A 17,469-nucleotide genomic window follows, 5' to 3' on the forward strand; every position below is an offset into this window, starting at 1 on the left:
CTATGAAGAGCTGCATACTGCCAAATGAACCGAAAAAAAGGCCCCAAAAAACAGAACAGTTGCCCCACTAGAAGTGCCATAAGAGATGCATACTCCCCAAGGGAACTGCAGAACCATCAGGAAAATCACATCACAATTCCATAGCCACCAAACCCAGCTGGAACTGGATACTAGGTTGCTCAGTGAACTACTTCACTGCATGTGGCCAGAGTATGTTATACTGCATCTTGAATCTAAAAGATGACTGCCTCACAGAAGTTGACCATTATCCCATCCCTGATGAGGTTTGCTGCCCTGATGCCCTAAAATTCCTATAGCTGAATTAGGTAATGATTAAGTCCCTCTACACCTTATGCATATATGTTTGCAAACATTTTCTCTAAAAGTTGCTGACTTTTACTCAAGGGAGCACCTATACACTATAAACATAAAAAGGTAAACTTAAAATAATATTAAAAACTGTTGACAAATATATTAAGTTTTATCTAATGCACATCATAAATAAAAAATGAATTACAAATTAAGGGTCTTCCTTTTTTGTTTCAGATATCATCTTTTTTCTAAGGTAAGGTAACTTCCATATGACCCACATAACTTACCTTTAAGCCTTATTTAGGCTTGTAACAACTTCTTGGATAAATTTAAAATATACCTTTAAAGTCTTCCTTCTGTTACAGGAACTTACATATCCCCACATACTAACATATAAACCTTAACTTACTAAGATTTTGTAAATAATGTTTTTGTAAGTGAAGAATTTCTCCCAAATTCAAAGTTGCCTTATGTCTTTCTAGTAAAGGTAACTTACATCTCCGATATGACCTGTGCAACTTACCTCTAAGCCTTACTTAAGAAGCACTACAACCCAAAAATTTTGTTTGGATCATCATCATCATAGCCTTTTCCCAATTGTTTGGATGATACTATGATTCTATCATGCATAATCTTTTTACAACACTTGCATTAGAAACTCTTTTAGAGGCCATAAAATGACTATAACTAATGTGAATTTGGATTGGAAGATTCCTGGGTCATGCAAAGGATTGACATGTGTAACTTAGAAAAGATAAAACTATTAAATATGCGTTTTTTACTAGTGTTACATAAAAAGTCATAGAGGGGCCCGTAAAAATAGAGCATATAGTAAAACTACTATTTTACCCAACAATTTCCTTATGTTAGGGTAAAACTGGCAATGCAAGATACTTGATAAGCGGACCGTGTCCCATGAGACAGGGATCGCCCTGCAAAGCAGACCTGCCCCTTAGGGGGCCAATCCCGGTAACTCTGGTTGGATCACTTATAAAGGGATTGCTGTTGAAATGGGATGGTGAAGGGCATCAATTTCATCTTTTGAGGTGGGATGAGGTATGTCTCCGAGGAGGAAGAGAAAGGGGGGGAGGTGGATTTGGAAATACTTGGAGGGTTAAAAGAGCTTCAATGGGTATCAATCAAACAAAAAAAAGCTCAAATATCTGGAAATGGAATTAAACGAATTGGATAGTCCTTGATAGCAGCACATAATTATAATACTGCCCTCAAACAAAAATGAAGAACAAATTCCTTCATATGAAATCATTCCAAAAGGGCATCCTAAGCTCACACAATATTCTAACCTAGCGAATCATGCTGCTTTGTTCCATTAATTTTTACTATCTTCAAGAATCAAGCAATAGGGTAAAAAATACCAAAAGCCAGAGCTTCGGCAGGATAAGACGCAATCAGTTCGCAACAAACACTTATTTCTTCATAAAAGTTAAATCAACCAAAATAAGAAACCAGGGAATCACCAATATTTCAATTTCCATATATACTTACTTGGAGCTTCTCAGAGCATTTGTTTGTAGGTGGTGGAGGAAGAAACATTGCCAATGGATCATCATTTTCCTTGTTTACCTCTATTTCAGTTCCAGCAACTGCATCATTGGCTTGAGCAGTTTTATGCTCTATAGCCGCAAAACTGTCAACTAACAATTTATCACCCACTTTTTTAAGTTGCTCTAAGGTTGAAGACACTTGAGAAGCATTGGTCCTAGTGGGTGTTAACGCATGTGAACTTCCTGGAGTCCCCTCCTGGGTATCCTCTATGAGTAACAAAGTGAAATTAAAAAAAGAAAAATTAATTTCTAAATCAGTAACGCGTAGATCTCGTATAAAGCATAAGATTACAAAGGACTAAAGGATACTATTTTGTTCACTTCATTTGTGCATTGATATGCAGCTACACCAATTCACAACATACATATAAAAAGCACTGTACTTAAATCATTTCAAGGACTAAAACACCATTAAGAAACATTGTGAGAACTACATTCAATCATTTACCCATTACATCGTCCACAAGTAAGACCTCAAGAATTAGTTTTCTAAACTAAGCGTTCCCATAATATTAGAGCTCAAGAAATTCTCCAAAAATGAACTCTACAATCTTAAGCAGCATTTTTTACCAATTCAGAAGTAAGGGACGGGAAAACACTGAACCAAAAACTTGTTGCTTAATGGTTCTACTGAATTGATAACCTATCAAGATATTCAATCAAAATAACAAGACTATCATGAACAGGTGCCAATATCATAAACATCTCCCGGTACAGACGCACACACACACGATATGCAAAAATTGGACCCTCGCCAAGGCGGCCTGGAGGCCAAAATGCCTAGGCATATCTTAGGTGGGATTCCTAGGTGTCTTGTGTCTAAGTGCCTACCTAGGTGCCCAAGGTACTCGCCTTAAGGCAGGCACCTAAAAAGGCGCATCAGAAACATGCCCGTGACTAGGGTTATATTTGGCATTTCCCTTAAAAAGGAGGGAAAAGAGCTTTGGGGGGCCCCGAAATCCCTAAGATATTTAGATTGTTGTCAAGATCGAAAAAAATTTCAACACTTCCGATTTCGCGCGAAATCGAAAGATATATTTACTGATTCTTTTTGGAGCTTGGAGTGGTCACATGAGGACTTTTGCCAACCAAAGATCACTGGTTTGGGCCTATATTGATTCCATTTGAAAAGGTTAGCGCATCACAATATTTCAATTAAGTTTTAGTGTTTTTTTGTATAATGTGTTTGATTTGATATTCGTTTACTTTTTTTTTTTTTTATGATACTTTTACATGTTTGTAGTTGGAATATTTTTTGAATATTTACCGGTTTGGGCCTATATTTTGCGAATAGTTCAAACTAAATTGATATTTGTGAATATTTAGATTGGAAACGAAATCTTAGAGATATCATGTCATGTTATATAACGATCATTTTTTTAGAATGATATAAAGTGTGATATTTGTGAGAATGGAAAACAAAATATTATGTGATTTTTTATATTTCATTTGGTTTGCACATATTATGCAGTTCATTTTTTGCTTGGTTTCCAATTTCCACATAAGTTTAATGGGCAACATCATCAAATTCTATTTGGGGGTCATGATTGACACCCAAATTGTTATTTTGAGTTATTGAGAAGTACATCACATGTGGGCAGTGGACATCATGCTTTGAGTCTTTGACTATAAATGGTTATTGGTTATTTTATAGGTTTATGTTATATGTACTGGAGTTTTGTTGCCATTTTCCAAATGCCAATTTGATTTATTTTATATTTTTTATATGTGAATGTGATGAACAATGATGTCTGTGATTTTTTATTTTTAATAGGCTCTGGGGCCTTAACACTGCCCTAAGAACTCGCTAAGGGACCCAAACCCCTGCCCTAAGAACTCCCTGGGGCCCTAAACCCATTCATTGTGGCCAGGCCCGCCCTTGTTCCTGGGCACCAGCCTAAGCAGGCACCTGGTCGCCTAGGCTGCCCGACCACCAAAATGCCTAAGTGGGCATCTCAGAGTTCCTGAACATTGCTCACAACATTCACATGGTCAAACACACACATGTTTATACTCGTCCAGAGCCTATATGTTGCCTAGCCACAACCAATTCAAGGGTTAGACAGATGGTCCTCATAGGAGCACGGTCCACGTACCTAGCTTGGAAACTATTTAGGGTAATTTAGGTGCAACTCCAAAGGCCTAGCATAGTGGATGCAATGCTATCTCTGACGGTGTTCCATAACATACTTATGCACTTCTCCCGGCATTTTAATGAAATTATCTATAAAATAAATTCCTTAAGAAAGCCCACAGTAAGTGAGCTGTCTAGTCCCAATTACCACCAATCCATATGGTACCATAGCATCCCCCTTCCTATACAAAAGGGCACTTTTCTTCTCCAAATGTCTATCCAAAGCCCTAAAAAGCAACTTTGGTGGTGGGTCTAGTCTTACAATAATATCAAGAGCCACACCAAGAACTTCATCCACTATAATTCAATTATGACGTTGTGCCATTTAACTGTTAATTTATCTAAGTTTAGGCAAATATCTCAATTGAAACTCAAAGTACCACGTAGCCATAAATGAATCTCATGTGACGTAGCACCTGCTCTAAAGCTAATTTTGATGTGAGCTTGCTGTGGAATCAGGGATGCTCGAGAGTTGGCAGACTGATAAAAAGACCATATATCTTGTATCATCTCTCTCTCTCTCTATCTCTCTCTCTTAGACACATACACGCACATACACACGTGTGCACCCGCACATACTTCTCTGTTAGCATCATGAAATACACCCATATGTGTCTTTCCATTTTCTAAAATATAAAACGTCTTAACTGGAGTTCATTGAGTTGAGCCATATGTGTATCCATCAGATTACCAACTCTGACATTTACCACCAAACATGCATTTAAAGAAAGCATGTATTTTATTTTATATGGAGTTCACTAAACTAAATAAATATACTCTAAAAGAAAGGTTCTTCACCATTAATCATGCTTGATTCATTAACTCATAACTATGAATCATAAGGTTGAGCCACAGAGTCTACAATTTAGTTTTATCTAGCCATTCTTTTTCATGAGGGAAAAAATAAGTAAATAAATATATATGTATATATATATATATATATATATATATACATATGTATATATACATAGATATATATACATATGTATATATATCTATGTATATATACATATGTATATATATCTATGTATATATATATATATATCTATGTATATATATATATATATCTATGTATATATATATATATATATATATATATATATATATATATATATATATATATATATATATATATATATATATAAGTAGTACTTAAGTATCACATTCTTTAGAGGATGATGTATCAATTAAAATAAGTATTATGTTAAAAAGAACCAAACAAAAGGTAAAATGACTAAATACATATAATTAATTCTGAATCAATTATCCACCAATTTATAGCTGAGAGATCACAAAATCCATGCAGAAAAATCTTTGCTCAGAAACAAAAAGGACATTATAAGAAAGATAAACAAACCATTGGCTAGAAGCTTAGCACCAGAAGTCACCCGGCCTGTGCTTAGTATCTCACCTTGCTGTAGATAAACAGAAAAAAGCACCACACGGTAAATATTAAAATCCACACACTAAATGAATAAGATATAAGGATAGCAATATTTGAAAACAAAGTAACTTAGCAATGATTGTGTAAATAGCATGAACGCATATATTATTGATTACAGATCCAAATTATCCTACCAAGAAAATGTCTTTTTTTTTTCATTTTTATCAAACATAAATTCACTAAGATAAAAAAAAAAAAATACAGAATGGTTAACAAATTAATTGTGTAAAACATATAAATATTATCCCTCACTAAATTCACATTGGTCATCTCAAAAAACATGTTAGCCCATAGCATTTTTCCAATTAAATGGAGCCATATTTTCCAAAAATGCACATTGCAAATACATCCTTTTTCAACCTATGGACCACAATTCCTAAGGCTCCGGCTCAGGTGCCCAAGAGGGCACCAAGCATTTCCCGTTAGATGCAGCCCATTCCAGCGTAGTTCACTTGGAATGCATATCAGAGGCTGCCTATGCAACATCCTAACCACTTTTAACCAAAAGATGCTGATATGGCAAGGATAATACTTTGAGAAAAGTTCCCTTGATGAAACACGGATGGCTCATAGCCCAAATTTGAATGGAGACATGGAAAAATTCTTGCATCTACTGCATATTATCTAAGAGATTTAGATGAAGTGTGGAGGAAGAAAAGACAGTGGAAAATTAGCCTCAAATGTTTGTTCAATAAAATCAATGATCTATGATTGTGCTTCCAAGGGAGTTGGTTATATGAAAGCCTAATTGAGGCCTCTTAGCAACCTCCTGATCTATTACATCATTTTTATAAGTTATTCACCATTTGTTATTTATATTTATCTAATGTTATTTATATTTAAAACTTTTACAATCATTCTTATTACAACATAATTACTATTTTTTACTCTATTCTTGGGATTCCCACGTCAGTATGTAATATTGTGGATTGGAGAGGACTAGGGGAAGAGGATGCATCAAGTTCTTGAAAGGAAGTTAACTGTCACAAAGAGCAGGATGAGCTTAGCACTAGTGACATGAACATGATATATTCGTATGTATAATGACTTTGATAGTTAAACATGAAAAGGAGAGATTGCCATATCATTTGCTAGAAGGGAAAGGTCATTGTTAAACATGGAACATTTAGCATGGAAAATGGAATTTCTAAGATCCATCTGATAATCAAAGCAAGGTGGAGTTTCGAGGTTCCACAATTATGAATTCCAAGTAGATAGGTGGTTTCAGACAACCACATACAACCTTTTGCCTAGCCTCTGGGGGTAGAGATCACATGGTTTAGGAGGGCAATATGCAACCTTCTCCTAGATATTGCAAAGAAGACATCATTTGGAAGGCTCTCATGAAGTAATATGGAGGTCTCCTGACATACTCAGATTTGAATGAGGAAACTGAGGAAATTCTGGAGTTGGTGAATAGAATCTGCAAGGTTTGTTTGATGTTTATAACAATAGAGAAGAAACTGAAGCTTAAAAAAAGGAAGCTTCTAGCATTCCAAAACCAATTAGCAGGAAGGAAGACCTATGTACCCCTAAAAGTTACTAATTTTTCATTTGCAAATAAATATGTTTAGAGGCAAATTAGGACTTCTTTTTCATTTTGATAATTTCAAATAATTAACCACAAAAAAACAAAAACAAAAAAAGAGATGATTCCCAAAAAATTACCAGAAAAAACTCAATATTATCTCCTCAAAAAGGAAAGAACAGTCAACCAAAACCAAATAAAATTAGCTAAAAGTGATGGCCCACAATTACAATGAAACAAACAACATTAGCAAAAAAAACTAAGGAATACAAACAAGTAGAGAAGGCAATACACTACTAATGATTTGCAAAGGAAAAAGACAAAAAAAAATTGACTAAATTACCTCAATATCAGGAGACATGGTGACCTCATCATGTGCGTAATCAACAATGGCCAAAGAACCTCTATTTAATCTTTGAACATCAACTTCCATGGAAGGTGGTGGATAAAGCTCTGGAGAAGGACTTTTTAGGGCAAAATAATCATTACGAGATGGAGGGGAAGGAAGCAGAAGAGTACTCTCGTTAAAAGATTCTGGCACAATCTCTAGTTCTTCATCATCTCCATCCGCCTTCTCTTCCAATTTATCTTCTTCCTTTTCTCTTTCTGCGCTTTCTTCTTTCCCGTTTTCTTCTCTCTCCTCATCCAGGTCTTCCTCTGCATCCATGTCTTCATCATTGTACATGGAGAGGAGAGCTATTCCCTCAGCTTCCTTGCTGCCTGACATTTTAGCGGAACTCCAATTCAAAAACCTTGGTTTATGCCTTTAACCTTAAGGTGGTGTTTGATAACTTTCCCTGCAATTTCCTTGGGAAAATCCCTGCTGTTGATTTTCCTGGATTCTGGGAGGAAGGTTAAAATTGGTAAACCTGAAAGCTGCGAACCTTGTTTGATAAAGCGTGTGCTGGTATTTCCACCTGTTTGGTATTGGGAAAGTTGGAAGCTGCCTCTCTTAATAATCTCCTCATCACAAACATCAAATCCTACACTAGATCCCAACCATCTCCAACTAACACAACTCAGGAAGCTCAAGCTCTCTACAAACTAGATCCTCAACTTCATATTTAATGCTTGTTTTAGCAGTTGAAGTCAACCCATGCTACTTCTGAAGTTTGATTCCTACCACAGAACTACCCAAAAAAGGAATTTTCAAACATCAATTGAGGCATGATGCATAGCTCACTTTTGTTTTTTTTGGGTAGTTCAGTGGGCAGGGCTCAGATTTTCATTTTACAAACTCTTCAAACTTATACTAGTTATTCATTCCATAAAACATTAACAAATGCAATACCATTTCCTTTATTATTTCCTTGTGGATAGTTCACAAATCTCTCTATCGGTATCCCAAAGTTGCAAACTCCTCGTGTAATTGGACTCAATTTTTAAAATTTACAAAACTCAATTGCAAATTGCGAACTAGAGTACTCCTAAATATCAGTTTATCTTACATTATCACTAATTTTTTCACCACAATAAGCAACAAAAACTTTTTTCCTCCCTTTGTATGTGTAAATTAGACTAATTCACAAACCTTATCATAAAACCTTACGCGATCCAGAAGCTAAGTCCAGGATCGTATCAAATTTTGGGATTAACAAAACAACATTTCACTACCAACTCAATCAAATTCAACATATGTAACTCCTCTCAAGTTTCTAACAACTCTTCCAATTAGTAATATTTTAAGGGTGAGAAATAGAATATGTCATTCCCTCTGCCAAAAAGAATAGCCCCATGAAGTTCCATGCAAAAATTCGTTTACAGGTTATTCTGGAATAGGCATTCTTGAAGGCAACAAAGCTCCTTAATGTATAATAGATTAGCCTCAATAGTATAATAGATTAGCCTCAATAGAAAAATCAATTTTGTATTTAAAAAAAAAAAAAAAAAGGAAAAGAGAGAGAGAGATAGACTCATTAAAAGCTTTCGAAACACCCACAAGTGCTCCCTATGTGTTTCCAAAGCTCATTATTAAAAAAAAAGTATCATTGATCAGTAAATCCAGCATTCTGAATTGCCCCCCAATGTAAAAGTGAAACAAACTGGAAACCAAAAATTTTTGCACAAAGAGAGAGAGAGAGAGACAGAGGAAACTTGTCAACAAGTTCAGATCCTCTTCATTGTTTCTTTTCACTGAATCAAACTCTAGTAATTGCTAAATGGTGCAGATTCCCAAACGACAAGAAAAAGGTAAGACAAAAAAATAAATAAATCAACCACGATTAAAAGCCCACTGCACCAAACTGAAATCCATACTCACTATATCATCTATAACCATTGGATTAGTCAGAGAAACCAATCACATGCTAACAAAAATTAAACAGTTTTATCAATCAATTAGCCATGAAAAGACACCCAACTAAGCCATGCAACAAGTGATCTCGATCACATAAATCAATGCAAAGAAAGGGGGGCAAAGGGAAAACTCACCTGTAATTATGTTTCAATCATAGCCTTGGGGGTAAGTATGATCCTCAAGCAAAAATCCCATATGCAATTCCGCTTTCTCCCACCTGATCATCAAAGCACCAATCACATACAAGGCGATCACGGCCTGTAAGAGGGAGAGAGCGGGAGGGGTAAGGGAACATAAAGAGAAAGCTATAGAGAGAGAGGAGAGAGAAAATTTGGGGAAAGAAAACATACATATCAAGGAGTGATTGCGGCATGTTAGATAGAGATAGGAGAGAGATAGGGAAAGATAGAGAGAGGGAGAGATTGAGAGAGAGAGAGGGCTTACATGATGGAGCGAGCAGGGGAAGACAAAGAAAGTAAGGTGGGTTGAAATAGAAAGCCGTGTTTTTTGATGATTCCAAAGAATAACATGAGGGGGTTTGGCGTATGGGATGAGGAAGACAGAGAGGAGGGTGTGGCATACGGCATGAGAAAGAGAGAGGAAGTGCAAGACAAGACCATACTGGTAGAGAGAGAGAGTGAGCAGTGGAGAGAGAGGGAGATTTAACCTGATGCAGCCAAGGAGGAAGAATGCCCACGAGGAGGAAGAACTCCCATCTGCAAGTGCATGTAGTCTTCTTTTCCTCCAAGGGGCAGAAAATCCTAGTTTCAAAAAACCCTAATTTTAGAGAAAGAATGCCTATGATACTGGGGTGAGAGAGAGAGAGAGGGAGGTAGTGGGAGAGAAGGGGTGCACGGTTGGAGAGATATGAGAGTGCAACGGTTTTTGTTGGCACGAGTGAGGGCTAACTTTCACTTAAGGGCATGTTTGATAACTGAAAGGTAAATTATGAATTGGAAATTGGAAGTCCCTCTTTGCTAGGAAGAAAGAAATTACTGTAAGAAATTCTGGGTTTCTGTGTTTGATAACCTATTGGAATGTTAAGAAAGTTACAAGTACATGTGCTTGATAACGCACTGGAAGATTAGGAAGTTCTAAAAAACAAATTACACATCATTCATTACTCAAGTGTGTGTATATATATATATATATATATATATATATATTCATAATTTCTCCAAAAACAATATGATTCTTCATTTATGCGTTCAAAGCATCTAATTGACTATTCACTTCAACAACCTATTCAGCCACTAACATCAATTACAATCAAGCCCACCATTATCTAAAAACGAATTACACACATTATTCATTACTCAAGTATACACATATATTTTCATAATTTCCCCCAAAAACAATCTGATTTTTTCATTTATGCATTTAAAGCATCTAATTAACTATTCACTTCAGCAACCTACTCAGCCATTAATATTAATATCAATTACAATCAAGCCCACCATTATCTAAAAAGCATTACACATTATTCATTACTCAAGTATATACATATATTTTCATAATTTCCGCAAAAACAATCTAATTTTTTTATTTATGCATTCCAAGCATCTAATTGCATGTTCACTTCAACAACCTAGTCAACCATAAACATCAATTACAATGATATCACTTTTGTTATAACCAACATAGGTATAATCAGTTACAATTGTATCAACATTGATGAAGTATCGACAGTTTGACCAGATAAAGCCCAGCCATTTTCCAAGTATCGAAATATTCTTAACATGCAAGCCTACCCAAACTTATGAATTAGAAAGGACTGGAAAAACAACTGATAATTTCTTGTAGGACACAAGGAACAAATGAGCCTTCCCAGCTTTACATCTCCACCATTAGATTGACTCATTGCTAATGCCCCACAAACAGGAAAAGTAAGTGTTCAGAGCATAAAGGCAGACAGGAAGCAAAGAATGGCATTAATTAACACAACACATTAGACAGGTAAAGGAATGTTAGAGAGAGAAGTAGAAAGCAGATGCCCCTAGTGATTCCTCTTTCCAATGGTGTATACCATATACTAAGTTGCTAACCAGCACAAATTCAAAGAATCGGACCTTCTATTCTTATTTTTGTCAATACCTCTACTATAATAAGAATTATATGAAAAAGCTATTATTCTTGTAATCCGGAATATTAGAAGCCCTTAAATGCCACAACAAATGCCCTCTGCAAATTCCTGAAATTGGGTTCTAAGAAGAACCCTAAAAGACAAAACACTGGCACTTCCTCAGATTGGGAGTCTGAAAGAAATCCCAAAACATTAAATTAAGGAACTTCCTGGAAATGGACATCAAAACAAAAAGATCCCATAAGCACCATAAGCACAAATAGTGGCCCCATCAGACCAACCATCACACATAATAGTGGCCCCATATTTCTCCCACCCTTCTCTCTAAGAAATCAAAATTTTATTCACATCAAATACAACATCTTTCAACAAGGGCTCCCTATACTTATGTAATGAAGGAGGAACAAGTCTTGGGCCATATTGCATGGACCATACATGCAAAATTATCCAGAGTTATAGTATTAAAAGGAATGCCGGCCATGTAAATCCACTTTGCAATTCACTTACATACCGACTTCCTCTGTTCTTTCTTATATCTATTTTCAATTGTGGTTTGTCTTCTTCTTTTTACTCTCCTAAACCACATTTTCGGGGCTAGGGGTGAGAGATGCTCTTCTTTCAACACTACCACCACTATTTATAACCCCCTCTCTTGAGATTGGAGTACGAGTACCCTTTTGCCTCATAGCCACTTCAGACATATCATCATCATCATCATCATCATCACCATCATCATCAAATAATTGCACATCATCAAGTAATTCTTTTCTTTTCATTTTTTTCTTCTCTTTATCTTTTTTCAATCTATTCAAATATTCTCTAATCTCTTTTTTTATATCATTTGTAACTTGTGAGCATGCTCTTATATTCCCAAAAAATCCGGCTAAGTACTCTTTTTGTCGAAAAATACCACCCATATAAGTATTTCCACAGAGTAAGCATATCACACAAATTTTATCTTTCGGATTTTTTAGTTTAGCATATTTCCAAGCCAGATCCTTATTACTAGAACATTGGGAAGAAGACAATACCCCAAAAATAAGTATTACAGTATTACTGTACAAGAAGGAATAAAAAGTTATCGACTCTGTGAAGCAGTACTTGATTTCTTTACAGCCTCTGAAACCCTCGATTTCTTATCACAAATTCACCCTAACATCCCCAAATTAACAATCAAAAGCATCAAATCAACATCCAAGTATCAAACAACCGCCAAATCGAAGATTTCAATGAAAAATTTTCGCCAAAATTTTTTTTCCTTCGATTTGATGCAAAAAAAGCTCAAAAGTGGCTGGAAATCATCGTTTAGGGGGTTTAATACACCCCCCAAACAGTTTCCCCCATTTTTGGATGGTCAAAAAGACCATTTTGCCCCTCCCCGAGGGGCAAAATCGAAAAAAAATTCTGCGGAAGGGGATGCAGTGGGATGTGCTGTGATGCGGGATGCGGCTACGATGCGGCCTGATGCGGCGCCTATGCTGCCGCATAGGTCAAAAGCGCATATGCGGTCAGTTATGATGCGGAGCCCACCGCATACCGCATGATGCGGCCGCATATGAGGCAATGTGGCCACATTTTAAAACGATGTTGAGAAATGTTGTTATTTGCAAAAAATTCCAGTCAATCTATAACAAGTTGTTTTTCTTTTTTTGTTCGCTGATTCTATAACTACATTCTCAATGGTCAGATAAAACCCTATGCTTGATATCGAAAAATAAAAAGTAAGCTTAATCTAAACCTATGGCAAAAAGGAAAGAAATACCGCGATTCTTTTTCTTTCTTTTCTTCACGACCAACAAAAGAACTATCAATGAAGAAAAAAATAAGCTAACCATGAATCAAGTTTAAGCAATCTCATTGATTATCTCATTTTCAGATGATAACAATCTCAAAAAGGAAAAAAAGAAAAAGGGGACACATAATGGTTATGATTGTCTCCTGTGTAGTAGAAGAAACCAGATGAAAAGAAGAGTTGGAAAATGAGAGAACTGTGAAATTTAGCTGGAGTGGAGAGAGGAAGGCTTGAAGGGAGGGATGAGGGGCAAGGTTTCTATAGAGAAATGCCTGCCAAAAAAAAACAGCCAAATTATTTTTTCCTTACAAAGAACAATTTACCACAAAACAATATTCAAAGAAAACCCTAGATTCATTCTCACCATGTTTGGAACCGAGAAAAAAAAAATCAGAGAGAGCAAAAAAACCATGGGATAGGGAAAAAAACCAAAGAGAGACAAAAATCAGGGGAGAGAGAAACACCAGAGAGAGAAAATTGAGATGTACCTTTGTGAGGAGGCTCGTAGGTGCGAGATGGTCTCTGCTCTGTGATTAGGGCAGTCGGGGGCAAGCAAATACCCTCTTCTTTGCGAGAGCAGTCGGGGGTGTTACCCTTCAGCGAGGTTCCCTTTTCAAGTTCCGTGTTTTTATGCGGAACTTTTTCTAAGCCTAAAAAGAGGTAACAGGTAAGTTCCCAGTAAGTTACCTTTTTTTAACTTTTGTTTTTATCAAGGAAAAAGTTTATATAAGGTTGCAACCTTAAAATGTAGAATTAAAGATACACTTCAAAAATCCATCGAAAAAGGTTGTTTTAATGTTGAACAACCCTCTAATTGATCATCTCGACATCAGGATGTATGAATATGAAAACAAAAAAAGATTTTGAGTCCCAGAAATAGTGCATCTTGCAACACATTATCTAGACCAACCATTTTCAAGATTTTCATATAGATGTACTTGATTTTTACCATCTTTGGAGCTTAAATTTTTATAATAAGATATGAAAATGGATTTTGAGATAATCCTAAGAATTTTTTACACCAAAATTACATGTCATGATAAATTTTGGAGGTGCGCCTTAATTTGATTGTTTAAGGTTGCAACCTTATAGAAACCACACCCTTTTATCAAACATGAAACTGCTACATGAACAAGTAAGTTCCATCTTCTGGTAAATATCTTCTAGTTATCAAACACACCCGAATAGTAACAGGTAAGTTCCATCTTCTGGTAAGTAACTTCCTATTATCAAATGGGCCCCTACAGTAATATGAAGTTCTCATATTTAACTTCCTTTTTTTTATCAAACAAAAAACATGTACAATAGCAGGTAACTTCCAAGTTCTGGGAAGCAAGTTCCTATCATCAAACACGCCCTAAGAGTGTGTTTGATAACTTTCTCAGTAGTTTCCTAAGGAAAACCGCAGCAACTGATTTTCCTAGAATATGGGAGAAAAGTGAAAATCGGTAGCCTGAAAGCTAGGAACCCTGTTTGATAAATTGTGGTGTCGTTATTTTCATCTGTTTGATATTGTGAAAGATTGAAACTGCATGTCATTCATTATGTATTTCATTGATTTGATGTACAAAATGCAAATTTTGAATATGATTTTCTTACTACAAACCATCTAATGCATATCTCATAAAATGTAATGGTTGAGATTGAAATTTGTTCTTATATCGTGCAATGTTCATTGAACAGCTAGATCCCAAAAAAAAGGCAGAGTATATCCACAACTAGAAGCACAATTCTTACATTCAATTCCACTTGAGTTGTGTTCTCGCTATGTCTAAGATGAAATGAGAATCAATGGATTCATAAGAGGTAGAGAAATGCTGAAGAGAAAGGCAGAGATTGCACTAGTAATCTCAGCAAGCTCAATAGAGAATTACATAAAAGCTACATGCCAAAGTTCAAAATTAACAGAAAAGGAGTGGAAACCCATGTATACAATAGAAACAAAAAATTTCTAGAAATTACACACAAATTACCTGAATGAATTATTCAAGAAAATTCCTTAGTCCAACATAAGTCATTGAGAATAAAATCAACCAAAAAACCAAGAATAAACTCGATCAATCGAACGAATGAAATTAACAAAATAATTTCTCCTAGAAAACCAAACAAAAGGAGAACAAATTCCAATCCAACCACTCATTTGAACCACAGAGTCCACCCCAATTCTACATAACAATAGCAATAATTAGCAACAAAAATTGTGAAACAAAATAATTGACGGATCAACTTATACATGGCAGAAATTTCAAAAAAAATGCATAAGAAAAAAATAAGCACTAATGATGAATAAATCATGGATAAACTGAATCAAATATTCATGGAAGAATCCTAAGATGTGAAAAATTACAGAAATAGCAAAGCAATAAAACAATAAATAGATAATAAAACCCTAGAAGTGGCAAAGTAAAAAGTGGATAAAACAAACAAGGAGTTCTGCAACGTACAAAATATTAATTCAGTTACCAGAATAATGCAATAAAACACAAATAAACATCACAGTTCATATCAACGAGATCTCCAACTATTAGCAGATCATGAAAAACCAGAATCAAATCACACCAAAACATGACCAAATTCCACCCCACAAATGCATTTACAAAAGAATAGCACCTCAAAGAGGCAAATAATCCACAAAAATAATCACAACACAGAGGCAAAAAAAAAAAAATACCAATATGAGCATGCCATTCATGGTAAAAAGATCGAATATGTGGAAAATTTGAAGAAAAAAAAAAGAAACTAGACAACAAACCTGTGAATGATTCTTCAGATAAATAAGTAGAATAAACCAACTTGACTATGTTAAATTGATATTCTGCATAATCTCTTTAACAGAAAACCCTATCACATTTGGGCATTCTCTATAGCAAAACGAACGTTAACAGAAAATCCCTGTTAAAGCTCTTGAGAGAAACCAATGAAACCTTAAACCACAATGTCGAGAGATAGACCAAAATCATCTCAAAGTTCTAGAGAGAGACTCAAACTCATATGAAGCATCTAGAGACAACACAAAAAGGGGCTGAGAAAAGGCAGTCTCAAAAATTCTAGAGAGAAACAAATAAACCACAACCAAGAGTGAGATAGAGAGAGATGGATGAGCAAGCGTACCAGGTATCTCCTGTCCAGAGCGAGAGAGTAGGGTTCCTGGATGGTGAGAACGACAAGGAGAGAGTGAACTTCGGGCCAGCTAGTGGGCCAATAGAAGGGTCAGGGCTCGCTTGAGTTCCAATTTCCCCCCAAAATTGCAGGGCAGGTCCCATGCAGCAACTTTACACAAGGGAGGTTTTTCCATACTCCCAAAGTTCCGACTTCCCCACTTGTCACCGTTCAAGGGATTGTATACATTGAGATTAACTTACGACCTGTGAAATTTTGAAAATTTGGGTGTCACCAAGTTTTAAATCAAAGTTTGAGTTTGCTTAATTGGATGGATGAGCCACCCAATTTCACATTTAATAGACCAGATTAATTATGACTACCTTGTATAATAAGTAAATACTCTCATTCTATTTTTTATTTTTATTTTTTTTTAACTTAACTACCTATAAGTGGGAGAAAACCCATTCTTCTTTTTCCATCCATGCTATTATTTATATTTATCCACTCAAGAAAACTTTACACAATGAAGATGCCCCCTAATGCATAAAACTTGTATGGTTTTTTCCTTATCCACCCTAATGCATAAAACTTGTATGCTTTTTTCCCTATCTATATGCCCCATTGAACGGTGGAGATAATCCCAATTATAGTGTCACGTTTTTACATTACTTTATTATTAATTTTGTTTTTACAAACTATTTGATATCAAATTTTGGGCGTCTTCTCCTCTATTAAATTTGCACGTGTAAAAAATATAAAAAAAAAATATTCTTAATAAAATAAAATAACTAAAATACTTCTAAAAGTTTCAAAGGGTATTTTGGTTATTATATTTTATTGAAAAATTATTTTTAATATTTTTTTTAGATGCACCCCGATTCAAAGGATGGCACATACCAAATTTTATATTCATATAATTTATAAAAAATAACTAAAAATAAAATACTCTGAGATGTCAGATCTAGATCAAACGGTCAATGACACACTTAATCTAAATTGGATGGCTGGATGGAGAAAGCATAGAAGTAGGGACAATATAAAAACCTTTTCCCATTAACAAACCCACATACAAAGATAGTGATATGTAAAGCAAGAGAATTATTTAAAGAGATAAACTGAAGTAGAGAGAGAGCCTAGGATATGCAACAAACAAAGAAAATAAGTGTTTTGGAAGAGTAACTTGGGGATGCCCTTGATATCACTTACCAAATAT

At 35.4% G+C, this 17,469-nt stretch overlaps 1 protein-coding gene across 39 annotated transcripts in view; it reads right to left on the reverse strand.

Annotated features, from left to right (window-relative positions):
* Nucleotides 1-16,523, reverse strand: part of LOC18442073 (transcriptional regulator family protein) — a 33,654-nt gene extending 17,131 nt beyond the window's left edge. For 3 of the 39 annotated variants that reach the window (XR_016056852.1, XM_088868687.1, XM_011627897.3), the window contains exons 1-6: nt 16,266-16,523; nt 13,643-13,804; nt 9,414-9,496; nt 7,327-7,900; nt 5,369-5,426; nt 1,819-2,084 (exon numbers count right to left, since the gene is read on the reverse strand). Coding sequence is in view for 36 of the 39 variants with exons in the window: in XM_088868687.1 (XP_088724813.1) it covers nt 1,819-2,084; nt 5,369-5,426; nt 7,327-7,710 (708 nt within the window). In the remaining 3 variants the exon portion in view is untranslated. Of the gene's footprint in view, nt 1-1,818; nt 2,085-5,368; nt 5,427-7,326; nt 8,114-9,413; nt 9,538-9,629; nt 10,042-13,642; nt 13,805-16,265 lie in introns of those variants that run through there. The other 36 variants (XR_016056851.1, XM_011627899.3, XM_011627895.3 and 33 more) reach the window with 22 other exon arrangements.
* Nucleotides 16,524-17,469: the final 946 nt, after the last annotated feature.

The sequence above is a fragment of the Amborella trichopoda genome, chromosome 6 (genome assembly GCF_054954075.1).
Source record: "Amborella trichopoda isolate Santa Cruz 75 chromosome 6, AtrichopodaSantaCruz75HAP2 v2.0, whole genome shotgun sequence".
Taxonomy (NCBI): Eukaryota; Viridiplantae; Streptophyta; class Magnoliopsida; order Amborellales; family Amborellaceae; genus Amborella; species Amborella trichopoda.